Source organism: Acanthopagrus latus, chromosome 4, assembly GCF_904848185.1.
Source record: "Acanthopagrus latus isolate v.2019 chromosome 4, fAcaLat1.1, whole genome shotgun sequence".
In the NCBI taxonomy this organism is placed as follows: domain Eukaryota; kingdom Metazoa; phylum Chordata; class Actinopteri; order Spariformes; family Sparidae; genus Acanthopagrus; species Acanthopagrus latus.
This window is the reverse complement of record NC_051042.1, coordinates 564,392-580,383: the sequence shown is the minus strand read 5'-3', so window position 1 is coordinate 580,383 and position 15,992 is coordinate 564,392. Positions and strand designations below refer to the sequence as shown.

The window sequence follows — 15,992 nt, the reverse complement described above, 5'->3', positions numbered from 1 at the left end:
TGGAGGCTTTAATTCTGTGATCTGAATTGGTGACCTTATCTTGTCTACTGAAGAAAATCCATGTTCATGTTCATTTGCAAATTGCTCTCCAGTCAACAACTAATGAATTTATCAGCAGAAATTCAACCTCACAGTCCACCTCCAATCCGTCTGTGCTATGACATTGCTCTTACTATTGAGATGTATAGTGAGTCAGTCGTCGGGTCAGCTGAACCAGTCTGATGGCCGTGTTCTTTCGGTCTTATTAATTATTTATCACCGACTGAAGACACTTGATATGATTCCTTAAAAACTAAAACACAAGTCCAGCTGTCTTGAAATCTGTTTCTAGAACTCCTCTGATGGGGACTAGAAAGTGGCTCCATGTGGTGAAGAATAAAGAGCCATGATGGGCAGGACAGCGAAAACACACAACAAGCAACAAAAGACTATTTCATTAGATTAAAAGGATTTGAGGCTGACAATGAAACTGGGCTTGTAGTTAGTTGTTGTTGAAATTGTGAGTTGCCCACATCATTTAATTTACCACTGCATCACACACACACACACACACACACACAAATGTAAACCCGACTCTAGTTTTGATTGTCAAGAGTGTCCTGCAGGGCTTCATAGATACGAGGTTCTCCTCTTACATGTGTGTCTGGGAGGTTTCCTGTGACTGTAGGGAGCTGTTTAAGCTTTGACACGGGCACAGAGGCACATTATTGATGTCACTGCATGGCCCTCAGGGTCACAAGTTACTCAGAAATCAATTCCCTCCCTGACAAGCCACTGGCTGAGGCTGAGATACATCTAAGCCCTGTGACTGCTTCGTCAAATGTCCTTACAGGTTCCCCGAATAGCTTCAGAAACACTGTTATTTGTGTGGCTGCTTTCAGCCCTGTGTCCAACTGTAAAATACTACACAGAGTACAGCATTTCTGCGTCTGTCAATTTTATTAGCACCTTAACATCCTTTCTTTACATTAGCCATGGTCCAATCCATTAAACACACACTCTCCTCCATGACACAGAGTTAGTCGTCCTCAGTGTAGCAGTGAACCATGCTCAGACGAGAGAGAGCTAGCACCATGGAGCCCCAAGCAGCAGGACATGTGTCAGTGCAACCATCAATGCAAGCTGCAGTCTCAGTGTTTGCTATTTTCCTGAACTTCAAATCTGTTTTATGTATCTGTGTTGTATGTTGGTGCCCAGTGCAGAGCACGTGGTCTTCTCTCAGGCGGAGCAGCACAAAACGAGTTGTTGGTGTTTTGGTGGAAAAGGGGTCTTTGCACTATTTGTGGATGATGTGACATCATGTCCAAGCTAGCTGCTTCTCAATTAGCTTCCGTAACTAAAAGTCCAAAAATTAATTGAGGGACCCTCAGGTGCCTTTCAGAAAAAGTTAAAATGATATATCCTCTTATTTTCAGGCTAAATGCCAATACATGATATATTACTTAGTACATTAGTTACATTTGAAAATCAGAGTCACATTTGAAACTTCACAAGCACTTTAATTAAAACAGACTGATCAGAATAAAATGCAAACTGACAGTCGGATGAAGATAAATAGCAGGCTGTACATTATTTTTTGTTTTCGTGAGTTTAAGTTTTGTTTAGTTTGAGACAAAGTCAGAGTTATTATTATAAGTATTTGGGGGGAGTTTGAAAAAGTCCTTTCAATTGATATAGTAGATACAGAGCTATCACACTGCTGACTAATTAACAGGCTGATCAAAGCAGATTAGCAGCGCTGTGTCTCCCTTAATGCTGGGGGACAACTTGTGAGTGGCAGTGTGTGAGAGAAGAGTCACACTGGCAAGGCTTCACACAGAAATGGCTTATGTAGCACAACATCACCCTGAACAGATAAAAACAGAATTGTCATAACTAAAGTTTGTTGAATAGTTTACATCTACTTGAACATGTATATGATGGCAGTCACCTTTTCAGAAGTCCTATAATAAATTCATCACTGAACTTAACTTCATGAATGTGACAGTTGTAGGTTGTGTTCCTCTCATTCCATCGCAGAAAAGTGAGAGCTGTAGAAATCATTAGAACTGAAGACTGCCATGATATACATTTTCTTTACAAGTGTTAAAAATATATAAAAATATATCGATACACCCATACTGCCTAAGCTGCGTGGCAGTATCTGTATTCTAAGCCACATGAGTATGTACTACAGAACTTTGTAGTAGTTGACTTTACTTTTCAGTAAATAACTAAGTGACACCTCCACCCTGTAGTGGCACACGCACCACAGCCCACATAATACATCGTCATACTGCTGGTGCTTGGTTCCTTCCTATCTACCCACACTGTCTTAATGTCATCGTTGAACCAGACTTAGGGCTCTAGTTTGGTGACTGCTCTAGTTGAAGGAGAGGCATGTTACTGTAGAGGGAGTGTTGATACCAGTCACACTGAAATCTTGTTGCCAGCATTGAGTGAGTTTGTGTCGTGGTTCTGTGTCTTGTGTTTTGATATTATGCCCTCTTGTGACTTTTTAGTGTCTCCTCTATGTCTTCCCCTTCCTTCTTGTTTCATGTTTGTCTCCCTCTGTCTCCCAGACTCCTCTGTGCTCTCCCTTCGTTATCTCACCTGTCCTCTTCCGACCCCTCTCACCTCACCTGCTCCTCGTCTTGTCATCAGTGTGTCTGTGTATACAGTCTTTGTCGTCCCTGCATTCCTTGTCAGTTTGTGTGTGTGTGATGTCCCTCATGAACTTCCCTGTGTTTCCTCTCATATCTCCATTGGTGTATTTTGGATTTCTTATTTTTGCATTTTGATTTGAATTTTGCTTTTGGTTGTACTTTGCTTTAGCCTTAGTTGCTACTTTGTTTAGTCCCTTGACTATTTTGGTTTTCTTGTTTGTTGTCCTGTTTTTTTTTTTTGTTTTTTTGTTTTGTATATTTCAGCTTTTTGGAAATAAAAGTTTGCCTTTTGTTTCCCCATTTCCTGCCTCCTGTGTTTGATCTGCATTTGGGTCCTAAATTATATCCTCACCCTGACAGATTGCTCACTGGCTGAGGGAGTAAATAAAAACCTTCCTCACATTGAAACTGAGGACAGATATGAGACAGTATATTAAGACAGTATGTATGGAGGTAACAGTAATATGATAAGATGCTTTGAAGAGCTTTGAAATGAGAGGTTGTGATAAGGAGGTTGGTGTTATGAGGCAGAAATGTAGACTTTAAATCTGTGATCTGAATTGGTGAGCTTATCTAATGAAGAAGATCCATATTAAAAGTTTATTAGCAAACTGCAGATCTCTGAATGCTGAATGTGGTTAAATTATGCAGGTGGTGTACCAGCCAACAGGTCCACTGGTCAGCACAGTGGTGTGTGTTTTTTGTTGTTTTTACACTTCTGTGAATTTGCTGAAGGCATCGATATATAAATCTGCTTTCACACAAAGAATCATTCATGTTACATTCAACTTTCCATGTTTGGTTTTTCAGTCTTAGACCAGCTGATATGTGATGACACATTAATGCCATACAGAAGGAACATAAATTAATGAGTTTCTTGCCAGCATCTGTGGTCTGCTAATAGTCTGTTTTCATGCCATTTCTTTACTCTGCTGAAGGTCTTCACAGCCATCTGAAGGCAGCAGGTATCTGTTCCATCTGCAGTCTGAAAACAGTTCACACAGGAAAACATTTTTTTTCCATGAAAAATTGAGCTCAAAGTCCCTCTGCTAATAACTCCCTCGGGACTGTTAGACCAGTCCTCTTTCGTGTGTCTCCATCCAAATTACAGGGAAACCAGGGGCAACAACTGTGAGTATCATCCTTTTAACGAGTCTGGGCGAAGTATTGCCTGGAGCTCTGCATGCTTATTTGCAACACAGACAGATGTGTGGCTGCGATTAGCAACAGATGTGATGAAGATTTTACAGTTTGCTCAAACACTTTGAAACAACATTTTTGTGGATCATTACCAGGATCATGTTTAAGTTAAAGAGGCGACTCTCTTGTTCTTACATTGTCAGCAACCTTTTTATTTTTGCCAAAAGAATTTACAGAAAAAAATGTTTCTGTGGAATATAACTAGTCTACTTCAAACTGTAAGCTGAGAACTTTATTATTGTCCCCTAAATCTGCAGTCTGGAGTTTTTAGAAATAAATGGACTTAGTCAGAATATTAGAATGATACAGCTCCCAGGTCAGTCCTTCTTCCTCTCTGCCTTCTAGGCCCCTCCCACAGAGGAGGAGTCTGCTGTGCATGAGCAGGCCCGTAACCATGGTAACAGAGGAGGCCAGATAACCAAGATGGCACATTCAAAATAACAACATAAGCCTAATTGTTCTCACAATTAAATTACAGTGATGAATGCCTCATGTCGCTCACTGTAGATATCCCGAGTAACAAACAGTATTCCTCACATCGCTGTAGACGAGTTACCAGCTAATCATTCAGGTGATCATCATCACCTGCTGCCTTTCTGAAGCATGAGTAATATCATTTCTCTAAACCAGTTCAACCACCTCAGAGCTACTGAAAACAAACTAACATTATAACTGCCTGGTCACTTTAAGATGCTTTTGCTAACCAGTAGCCCTAAAGACAAAGCTAAACACCAGAGTTAGCATACAAGCTAACAAGCTAGATTTAGCATCAAGCTACGTAGCTCAACTATAACATCGTACAGCCATATGTGTTACTGTGAGTATTACTGTAACCGCCGCCACCATAGCCTTGTGGTTAAAACATAGAATGAAACATATATCAAGCAGGAGTCCTAACTTTTCCAGCAGAAAAGCAGCTAACTCTGCGTCACTCTTGAGTCCTTACAAATCCCGCAGCTCCCTCCACCTCTAAAATGACACTGACAGGTTTCTCTCTGGCTCGTAACAGTTCTTTCTTTTTACACTGCTGTTCTTGGTCAGTCTTCTGATTTCTTCTCTTTGACATGGGCAATGATGGGGCATTCTTCGGCTCTGTTGTTGTTGTCTGTTCTCCGCCATTGTTTAGGCATGAACGTATCTGACCAGGTAAGAGCAGACACTGCCAAGTATGTGTGTACAGCTTTAACCCAGATATGATGTCACTAAATGAAAGACATTTACAATGTCAATCTATTGCTTTTAAACTTGTAGCTTATTAGTCCTGACTTGTAACTAAATGTTGACTGTAAGGCCAGATAATCACTGTCATGTTTTAAAATTATGAGTGCTGTGAGTAAAATCTTTGCCACAGTAGCTCACTTGGTAGAGCAAGTTCCCATGTACAGAGGCTGTGCCCTGCAGCAGCGGCCGAGGGTTCAAGTCTGACCTGTGGCCCCTTGCTGCATGTCCTCCCCTCCCCCATTTCCTGTCAAATTGTAGAAAAAAACTACTCAAGTAGAAAGACGGGATGACCTGCCTTCCAGGACAAACTGCTATGGTGATGCTCTGCTCTCAGTTTGAGTTTGGGCTCAGGTAAATAAGCATGAGCAGATTTCATCATTACAAGTGTGAGACTCCCTGTTGCCCTCAGATGGAGGTAAAAGGTTTCTCTTGCTGCTCAAATCATCTGTCACCTTCACTTTCATCTCCTCCCTCGTGCACAAATCGAACTCCGCCCATACAAATCAGTGTCTGTGTGCTCTCACAGGTTGACTTTCAGACTGAGTGGCACCAGAATTTGTTTTGCTCTGTCGAGTCTTTTGTTGTCCAGACAATGTAGATGTCAAGCAAGCTCCAGGTGCTACCAAGCCCTGATGGACCTACAGAGACCTGCAGAAAGGACAGACACCACGTACACACAACATTGTTTGCTTTGAATAAACAGTTTAATGGGGGTGATGTCCTTTATCTTCATCATGCATGTTGTGTCTTTTTTGTAATTATAAAAGTAACATGACATAAGAGTTATTCAAGGAGTACATTTGAAGTAGCATACTAAATAAACAAAAGTGAATATTCAACATTTAATAGAATAAATGTGTACTTATGGTAGAGACATAATTCATTTTAAGCTCCGAATCTATGTAAGCCTACCCAAATATGAATGACTGGCTTTTTATGGTGTCTAACAGAGTTGACAAACACTAAGTAATGATAGGATAAAAGTGTATTTAATGAAAAAAGTACAAATTTAGGAGGTTTCACGAAGATGTTGTATGACTACTGAGAACTTGTTCTATCAGCGTGTAATTTTAGATTTCTTGATACTTGAACTTTTAACTTTTCAACATTGAAACCTGTTTTATTCTTCCAGATTCTCAGCAATCAGTGTGCTACCATCAGTAGAAACACATGTTGTCCTATTAGCCAGCACTGAGACACATAAACTGCTGCCAGTGTTATTGGACCACAGTCCCTCCACTAAGTGTGAAAACAGCTCAGCAACTAAACCCAGTGCACTGACCTAAAGCAAGTTGAGCATCTAAAGACCCGCTGTATGGTACAAACTGGCCAAGTCCTGCTTCCCTTGTGTCATCTACAAACTGACCATGACTAAGAATCAAGGACAGAATGGACAACACCTGGAGGAAGCAGGTCCAGACAGCAAATGTAGACAGATTAAAGCTGTGCCAGGAAATATTTCAGTGTAAAAGTAGTCCTGTATTGTCATTGACAATCAAAAAGGGGTGCAGCAACTCACAGTGGCACAGGCGTATATAAAATGATCCATCAATTAGGTATCTCCAATCCAAACCTGGCTGCAACAGTTTACGTTGACATACAAGTTGTTCTTAATGAGTCAGCTGGGAGAGGCCTGGGTCTTTAAACAGGGGGTCTGCAACCTCTCAGGGGTCCTCAGAGTTACTGCAGGGGGACTGCAAATTATTGTTTGATGATATTTTTAAAGTTACTATTTTGTGGAAAATGTTACTGGACATTCTTGTTAAAATAAACAGTATTGGAAAAGAGTCATTTGTTGAAAAAAAAATTAAAAAATACAAATTGGAGGGTAGTCACTTTTGACACCTGTATGGCAAACTAACCTAGCCATACGTTAAATCATTGTGTAGCTCCTGTCTATGACTGTTAACTAGTCAGCTAACTAAAGTTTGTACATTGCACTTCAGGCCGCTCTACATGTTACTGTAGGCCCAGTTTGCGGTGCAACAGAATTTTATCCTACTTATTCCTCACCCCAAAGATTACTTTCTTGACTTACCCTCAAATTCCACCAGCTGCGTGTTCAGTCTGTCTCTGATCTGCTACGGCCCCACTTAAATAACGCTTCTAAAGCCTTGGAAGTACTACCAGTGTGAGAGTTATTGTCTTACTTTGTTACTTAGGTTCATTCCAAGGGTCCCCATTTACCTCCCCAGGAAACTTGCGGATACAGCACATGTAGTCGGGGGTCCTTGCTCCGTCTCTGTATCCACTTACGGGTCCTCTGGCTGAAAACACTGAAGACTGCTGCTCTAAAGGGCAACAGGGTGCAGCTGATGGATGGATGTATAATACAGTATGAAGGACATGTACCTGTGAGCCTGTCACTAAGGGGGTGATGTCAGTGGGGGCTGTGAGGCACATCACGTGCCCCCACTTTATGTACCCCTCCAGCTCCCGAAATGAATTTACACAGAAAAGAATGAGAGTGAGATTAACAGCTGACACGTATCTCCAGTTTAATGGTCACAATTCATCATTCTGCCTGTGTCAGACTCCATCTTAGCCTCACTGTGTATGAACAAACCCTGAGAGATGTGGACACTTGCAATGAATCATTAATCTATCATCTGTCTTTTCTTGGGTGCTTCCTATCTTTTGTCAAAATGAATTCAGTGAGTTTTGCATTTCACATGAGATTGAGAGGAAAGCAACACAGAAACATACAGTCTCGTAGGTTCCAGTTTACAGTCCATCATTTTAATGAGGAGCATGTTTTTGTTGTGTCCCTCTGTCTACTGCTCTTTCTTTCTATACAACAATCAGTTAAAATATCAATATGCTGTTAGTTGGAGCCTTACACTGAAGAATGTCTGTCCTGCAGTGTATTCAGCAGAGCTATTTCAGAGCAGATTGGAAAAACAAAATCAATCTTTCTGTTGCAGAGTCAGTTTTTTGTGGGTATAGACTCCTGGAGTAACTGTGTTCTCATCACATCCAGGCTCCAGAGAAGGTTTCTCCACTCTCGACTATAGAATAAAATGTTAGCTCCAGTTTATTGACTCTGAGATGGTATGACTTTAGTGACTGAATACACCTCAGTCAGAGCCTCCTCGGTCACCATGGGGGGCTACAGGGTTTGGATTCTGGATTCAGTGAAACAGCAATGTCCCTAGCTCAGTTCCTTCAGGGGACCTTTATTGGTTTCATGTTGTCCCTCAAACCTCTCCTCATTTCATATCAACACAACAACAAAGACGAGCTCCCTGGTGGCAGTGCGTGTAGTTGCAAGTTTTTAGTTTGGATGTAAAATGCAAAGTGCAATCAAATGTAGCATGCAGGGTGCAAAGAGAGCATGGTCCTTGGTTGAACAAATGAAGACAGTATGAGATTAGATATCTGATATCATTCAGAATTCATTGTCCTTGGTTGTATTAGGGGTCAGTCATGGCCAGTCACACTGACTCGTCCCATCCCTCTGCTGTCTCCTCTCATTAGCATGCAGTCAGGACTCACCATCTGCTCTTTGGTTCTAAGAAATGGACAGATATTGGGATCACTGACTTTTCCTTCAAGGCATCTGGAATTTTTAGTTTGTTTTTGAGATAATTGAGTGCAGCACCTTGGTGATTGTGTGTTGATTCTTAGATTTGTGTAGAAGGAATGATTTTGGTCATATAACCTGCTTTCTATGCTACAGCAGCTGTTGGCAATCACGTGAAGCTTTGTTAATCTGTCCAAACTAAAACATGTCACACAGCTCATCTTGAGTACACCATGGTTCAATGACTTCATCAAACTCTTTGAGTTGCCCTGCCTTCACCATTGTGGCCTTGATGAAGGCTGTATTGAAGCTCACACTGGGCTGCACCTTGATTTTGTTTGCTCTCAATTACAAAAAGTTAAGCACAAACAAAGAAGATAGATTGTTAATGAAAGACTGAGATTACCTTTAACGTCTAACAAAGTAAACACGACTCTACTCTTCATTTCTTCTGAACAACAAAGTCATGTCAGTCGGCTGCTCACTTTAATTTGTTTGTAGTCTGCTTTTTTCTAGTGGTGTTAAGCTGCAGGGAGAAAGTCTTCTTTCTGGTTTTGACAGTCAGATTTGTGCCAACCGACTGAGCAGATATAAGTCAGGTGTAGGTGGAGGAAGACAGCAGCATGCGGCTCGTTAGCAGGAGCCCTGCTAAGAGAGGGAGCTCACACTGCTGCTGTATGACTGACTGACGCAGGTTGTGTACCCAGTATGACATTACACAACATCACTAGTACTTTTAATAGACAAAAATCTTTGATTTCATCAAGAAATATCTTTAGAAACATGTAGTATAGGACTGAGACACATCTGTTGAACTCGGATTTGAATCAAATTTCAAACCACCTCCAAATGTGGTTCGCATCCAAAACATGCACAACAGTATATACACAACTCTGAAGGCCTCCTAATAATGTCAGTGTTTAAACAAACTATCATGCTGTGGCTGTACACATCTATTGCTGCATTTTGTCATACAAGACACACATTTAAACTGCAAAGGAAGCACCTGGTTCCATGTAGAACCCTGTCTGTGTTCTGATCCTGGTTCATTTTGTTCAGAATGTAGGTGTAAGTCTCAAGTTCTTGATTATGGAAATATGAATCAAGGTGTGTATGTGTTAATGCATTTCTTCACAACTGTCAGCTTCTCTAAACTGCGAATCCTCTTATAAGTTCTTTTTCCCTGTTTCATCAGACCCAGGACACTCTGAACCCCAACAACCTGGAGTACTGGATGGAGGACATCTACACACCAGGCTATGACTCACTGCTCAAGAGGAAAGAGGCAGAGTTCAGGAGGGCTAAGGTGTGTAAGATCGGAGCGCTGATCGCAGCCGCTACCTGCACTGTGATCCTGGTCATCGTTGTTCCAATTTGCACCATGAAAACATGAGAGCACCAGGATGGAGTGACTCTGACAGCAGAAGTTTTTTTTTGTTTTTAATGCAGTATTTACTTCCTGATCTTTCTTGCCAGTATAAAGTGATTAGGACAGCTCGTGTACAATAGAAACAAACTCAGCAAGTGCATAATATATATGGTATATCTATTGGTTTAACAGTTGTAGTTTATTGTATTACTGTAAACCGTGCGGGACAGTTGAGGTGCATTGGTTTACTTGTCCAACTTCAACAACTGCAGCAGATGCTCAGTGAACTCAATTGGATTTGGTATTGTAGCCAGCGAATGATATTTTTATTTTTCGTATAATTACTGTACAGTGTATTTTGATCAAAGTTATTTTTGATGAATTATCTGGTTGAATGTGAGAATTTATCTTTATTTTATTATCTTTCTTCAATAACAGGAAGCATTTTAAGTAAGGAAATTTGTGCCAACACATTTTTCTAATTAGAAATATACTGAAGTACTTTAGTTTGAATAGAAGTGTATGTATGTACATAGATTGCAGACACAGTATGACTACACAGCCAAACTGAATGTATTGATATTGTTCGCCTACTTGGAAATGAATGACTTGAGAAGTGACTTGAATGTTGCTGCCCTGTCCTCCTCTAACCAGCCAACAGCACATACCTGCTCCTCTTCCTGAAACGCTGGATTTTTTATTTCTTTTCTCACTAGTGAGACTAGTGAAGGTCAGCTGAGAAGATTGTAGAGCTTAGCATATCGACTTCCCTCACTAGCACAAACTAAACAGAACAGCATCCCTCAGATTGGGTTTGTCCACTCATTTACTGCTGCAGTCTCCTTAAATGCCTTAAAGTACAAACACTTGTGGCCCAACTGCCCACCTATTATTACCAAGCATGTTTCATGGCTAACAGACACCTAATGTAGCTTCAGTACGTACAGTCGTGGTGAAAAGTTTCCATCCAGTTATAAAGAACATGAATATCATGGTAGTCTTCATTTTTTTATGAAAGGAACACAAACTACTTTGTCACAAAAACATTCATGAAGTTTGGTTCAATTAAGTTATCATAGGTCTTCTGATAATGTGACCAAATCTGCTGGATGAAAAATGTACATACAGTAACTTGAAAAATAATTTGTGGTGATTACAGAAAAGTGTGTAAATCAAATGTTCTTCGTAGCATGGCCTCTTAACTTCTGAGTGATTCTGATTGATAATAGCTGGAGACTTTTCTGGGCTCATTTTAATAGGGCTTGTTTGATACAGCCATTAGACTCAGCCACACATAGTAGAAAGTCAGGAAAGTCATTTAGAGCCATTTAAAAGCAGCTACAGGTACCATAGATCAAGTGTATGGCACAGTTATGTCACTGCTCATGATCAGGACGAAAACACCAACTATCACCTGCTGCTGAGAGAAAACTGGTCAGGATGGTCAAGAGTCAACCAAAAACCATCAAAAAGGAAAATCTGCAATGAATTAAAAGCTGCTGGAAGACAGGTGTCAGTGTCCACAGCCAGTGTGTTTTACATCAACAGGAGCTGAGAGGCTGCTGTACATACAGAAGCTCTCGCTCCAGATGAAGCACCTTAAAGCTCCAATGAAGTTTGCTGCCGATCATATGGACAAAGAAAAAAGCCTGCTGCAGGAAACTCTGGTTAGAAAAAAAAAATTGAGTTGTTTGGCCACAATGAGAGGCAATCTGTTTGGAGGAGAGAAGGTGAGGCCTTTAACCTCATGAATACATATCTACTGTCAAGCATGGTGCTGGTAGTATAATGCTGCAGGGCTGTTCTGCTGCTCTAAAGAAAGTAAATGTAAGGAGGAGGATTATCTCCAAATCCTTCAGGAAACCCTGAAATCATCAGCAGAAGATTGGGAGCTGGGTGCAGTCTGGTGTTCCAACAGGTCAGTGATCCCAAACTAGAAATCATTGGAACTGAAGACTGCTGTGATGTACATGTTCTTCACAAGTGGATGGAAACTTTTCACCATGACTGTACAGTAATAGTAGCCTTAAGTTTAGTTTTCTTGAAGTTGGTGTAATATTATATTCTTTCTTATTGTCAACAAAATTTCCACAACGTATTAATCTGTTTAACAACATCCCTGCCTGGTCATCGGAGAGAACCTATCATAGTCATCACACTTCTTCAACCTGGTAAAGAAAAAAATGTTAAAAAGAAAAAGTTAAATTCCTGGTCTCGCAGACTTTTACAAGGAAGCAATAGAAAACATCCTGACTGGCATCACAAACTGGTTCATCACGGCCCAGGACAGGAAGGCTCGACGGTGGATGATTAAAACGACCATAAAATCACTGGTAGCACCTACAGAGCATCAGTGACATCAGTGAAGTGAGATGTCTGCACAGAGCCCAGAGATACTACAAGACAACACCCAGACACAGTGTGTTCACCTGCTGCCCTCTGACAGCAGGTACAGAAGTACCTGCTGCTGCTGTACCACCAGACTACACAGCTGCTTCACTCCCCACGCTGTGAGACTCCTGAACTTGTCTGACGTGATTATTATTTATTTACTATTAGTCCTCATTTTTTTTGTGTTAAATTAATCTTGAACCTCCTATGAAATTGTATTGTCCTGAAAACATACATCTTTAATCACAATATAGTTAAAAGTCTCAGTAATCTCCTGAAACAACTTACTCAAACTAAAGCAAATGTCAGTGCATTTGTTGGGTCTATTTTCAGCGGCATATACACATTTGGTGCTCCATTGGATATCTCTGTCAGCAGTAGGATAGTGTGCTGTAAATAGCATTGAGTCAAAATAAACTAGTGTGTGTGTTCATACTAATGAAGGAACATGTGACCCGGTGCAACAGTGTGGCGCTGATGTGTTTTTAATCACTTTATGGATGATAATGGAGCTCACAGAGGAAGAAGATATAACAGGCTTATGAGGCACACTCAGTAAGTGTTAGTATGGTAACTTTGGTGTTGTTGATATGGGACTGCACATTGGATTTGTTTACAATAAAACAATATACAGCATATTAACAGCCTTATCCTTTCACCTTAATAAGCTGAACACCAATAATGTATCCTCCACAGAGCCCAGTTAACTGTAGTTCATGTGATACATCTCTTTAGTGCTCTGCTACTCAACACAACAGCCCTGCAATAAATTCTACCTTTATGAGTCTCATATTGTTCATCAGAGAGGAATTTATTCAACTCTGTGGTCATTTTTCTAGTTTATAATAACATGATTAATTTTGATTTCCCATTCTTATGGTTTCCAGAATAGTTTTAAGTATGACATCATCTCTGTTTACTTTGTTTCATGTATTCTCTGTATCAATTTCAAAAATGCCTGCATGAAAAAAAGCCAACAATAATCAATAAAACACCACTACAACCACCACAGGGCTGCTGATAAAACTACATCCCTAGTTTGTATTTTCCCCAGCTTATTTAGATAGTTCAGAACCTCCCTCAGTCGGCACACTATGTCAGTGCGGTATTGAGGTCCTGTAGTTGATATCATGGCCTCTAACAGTTTCCATACTGGCAGACCAATGAGATATGCTTCTAAGAACATCTAGCCTGTAAATGCATTAATACTGACTGCTGAAGTGTCTAGGTTTACAGGAGATCATTTTAATATTGAACCTAACAAATGCAATAAAAGGTAGAAATACCAAACCAAACTCAACAACAAATTCCAAAAGCACCAAGGTATGTGAGAAAACGACCACACAGAGCCTTTGCAGGAGTGACATGGATGACCAGGGAAAAGTATAAATTGTGCTATATGATATTGTGCTGATCATTATATAATGAAAAATCATCTTAGATCCTTTTTATAAGTTGTTTGACATATCATTGTTAATATAGGAGAAGAAGGAGAAGAAGTATTCTGGGATTAGGGGCATTACTTTTCACTTTCTTAAGGGGGGCATGACAGGAAAAGATTGAGAACAACTGACTTGAGCCACATTGTATACACATAAATCTGCAACAGGATGTTTGACATGGTCCCAGTAGCTCATAGTGTGGGATGAAACTGAACTTGTGTTCAGATGAGAGTTGGACATTCATACATCGTATTTATTTTTTCAGGTTGTCAGTCCTTCGAAAGGGGAATTATGTTGAGCTATAGTTACACAGCAGTACATGCTGTTATTTTTAACAACCCCGTCTCTTAAATCCACATTACAATACTTAGTCTAATGCCAACTTCCAGTGCCTGTGCAGGAAGTAGCGCACCATAAACACAAGCTTTTGTAACCTCAGTCATACTGAAGCTGCTGTGCAGATATTATAGTTTGATTTGAAAACACTGGCATTCAAAAAAATGTATAACAACTGGATATAACAAAGACTTTTTACAGAACTGTCCAATGTTCTTTAATGGCAATAAGGTTGATGTTGGTAGACACCTGAGTGGTGATACGATAGGTCACATATATTCTATTCTATTGTATCACCAAAGATCTTTAGAGCTCAGACTGATCAGGTGAAAAGCAGCCTTGTTAATGAACTGAGTCACTGCTGCACTGCTTCGACCCTTCAGTATGATGCCTGGCGCCTGATGGGGTCATGATTGCACAACCCCAATAGTGCAGCATACCCAGTATAGCTCCTGAATGGAAGATTTAATGTGCTGAAGAACAGTTTGTGTTGGCTCATGGGAAAGGCTGTGAATTTAAATGATATGATCCATCTACTGTCTGTACTGAAGAAATGGGCTGTAAGCCACTGCTGGTGTTTGAGTTTTGCTGTTAACCATCCAGATCTGCCTTCAGTACAGGAAATGTGAGCTGCAGCACACTGTAGGAGTCTGTAAATAGTTTCAGGTTCGAGGCACATTGTGGAAGCAGGTGTAAACTGGAATATTACTACAATAAAAATGTATTGTTCTGACTGTTAATGGATCTGTTTTTTATGATGCTTTATAATGTATATTACTTGATAATATTTCATTACTGATGGTGGACATGCATGCATCTTTCTCTTCCAAAAAAATAATAATAATCTAACTAGTTGCATGCTCCATGAAGTTAGTTATTGTTCTTTCTTGACACTTTTTAATTCATCTTGAACTTGGAATGTGAATTTCAATATTAAATTGTCATTCAAACTTGAAATGGTTACTAGGCAATGTTTGTTTCAACAACTGAACTTAAAAAATCTTGTTTTTAATACATACAGGTATCTATTTTTGATTACATTAGTGAATGGGTGGAAAACACTTTTGTTAATTAGTGCAATGCAAAGAAAATACTAACACTGTACGGTGGCAGTCTGTTGGGATGTGATGCACAGCCTCAGGGTCTGGTCAAGTCTGTAAGAACAACAGCTCTGACAGAGTAGTTAGCTATGAATTTGTAGTACCAACTTATAGGGGTGTAACAGTACATGTATTGATCCCGAACCTCCATGGTGCTGATGTCACGGTTTGGTGCATACAGTCAGGTGAAGAACACGTCTGAGTCAGTCATAGGCAATCTGCACTCCAATCCAGTAGGTGCGCACACGGTGATGCAACACTGCCAACCACCACAACGGAAAAAGAGTTGAAAAAGGAAGACACCATCTATGCACCAACACAACACAAGAATGGTGAGTTCAGAAGACATGTAAGAGCTAGAACACCTGCCTGGTTTTCAAATCAGTGAAAGTTTAAAGTTCCCAGTGAACTATGGCAGCAGTGGAGAGCAACTGGTTTTATAGGATGTGTATGGTATGTAGGTGATGTAAGGCAGCTTTACAGTATCTGAGTGGAAATACATCCAACACAGTAATACATATGATACAACATCACCCAGATGTGCTCATCATCGGACCTCAGCAGGAAAAGAAAACAGGAGTGCAAAAATGTATCCCTGCTGCTTTAACCAGCCTCTAGATGTGACAGCAGACAGGACCACAGTCATTACCATGGCAACTGGCACATACATTTCATTGGCTATGCGCCCATAGGCAGCAGTAAAGGAGCCCTGATTGCAGTGTTTATTAAAAGTGCTCGAGCCACATTACACTGTCCCATCCCATG

At 40.4% G+C, this 15,992-nt stretch overlaps 1 protein-coding gene across 3 annotated transcripts in view; it reads left to right on the top strand.

Moving 5' to 3' along the window:
* The window catches only part of minar1 (membrane integral NOTCH2 associated receptor 1), a 36,565-nt gene extending 21,569 nt beyond the window's left edge, over positions 1–14,996 (top strand). For all 3 annotated transcript variants that reach the window (XM_037096327.1, XM_037096329.1, XM_037096328.1), the window contains exon 5: positions 9,785–14,996. In XM_037096327.1, coding sequence (XP_036952222.1) covers positions 9,785–9,982 — 198 coding nt within the window. In that variant the 3' untranslated portion in view covers positions 9,983–14,996. The remainder of the gene's footprint in view (positions 1–9,784) is intronic.
* Positions 14,997–15,992: the final 996 nt, after the last annotated feature.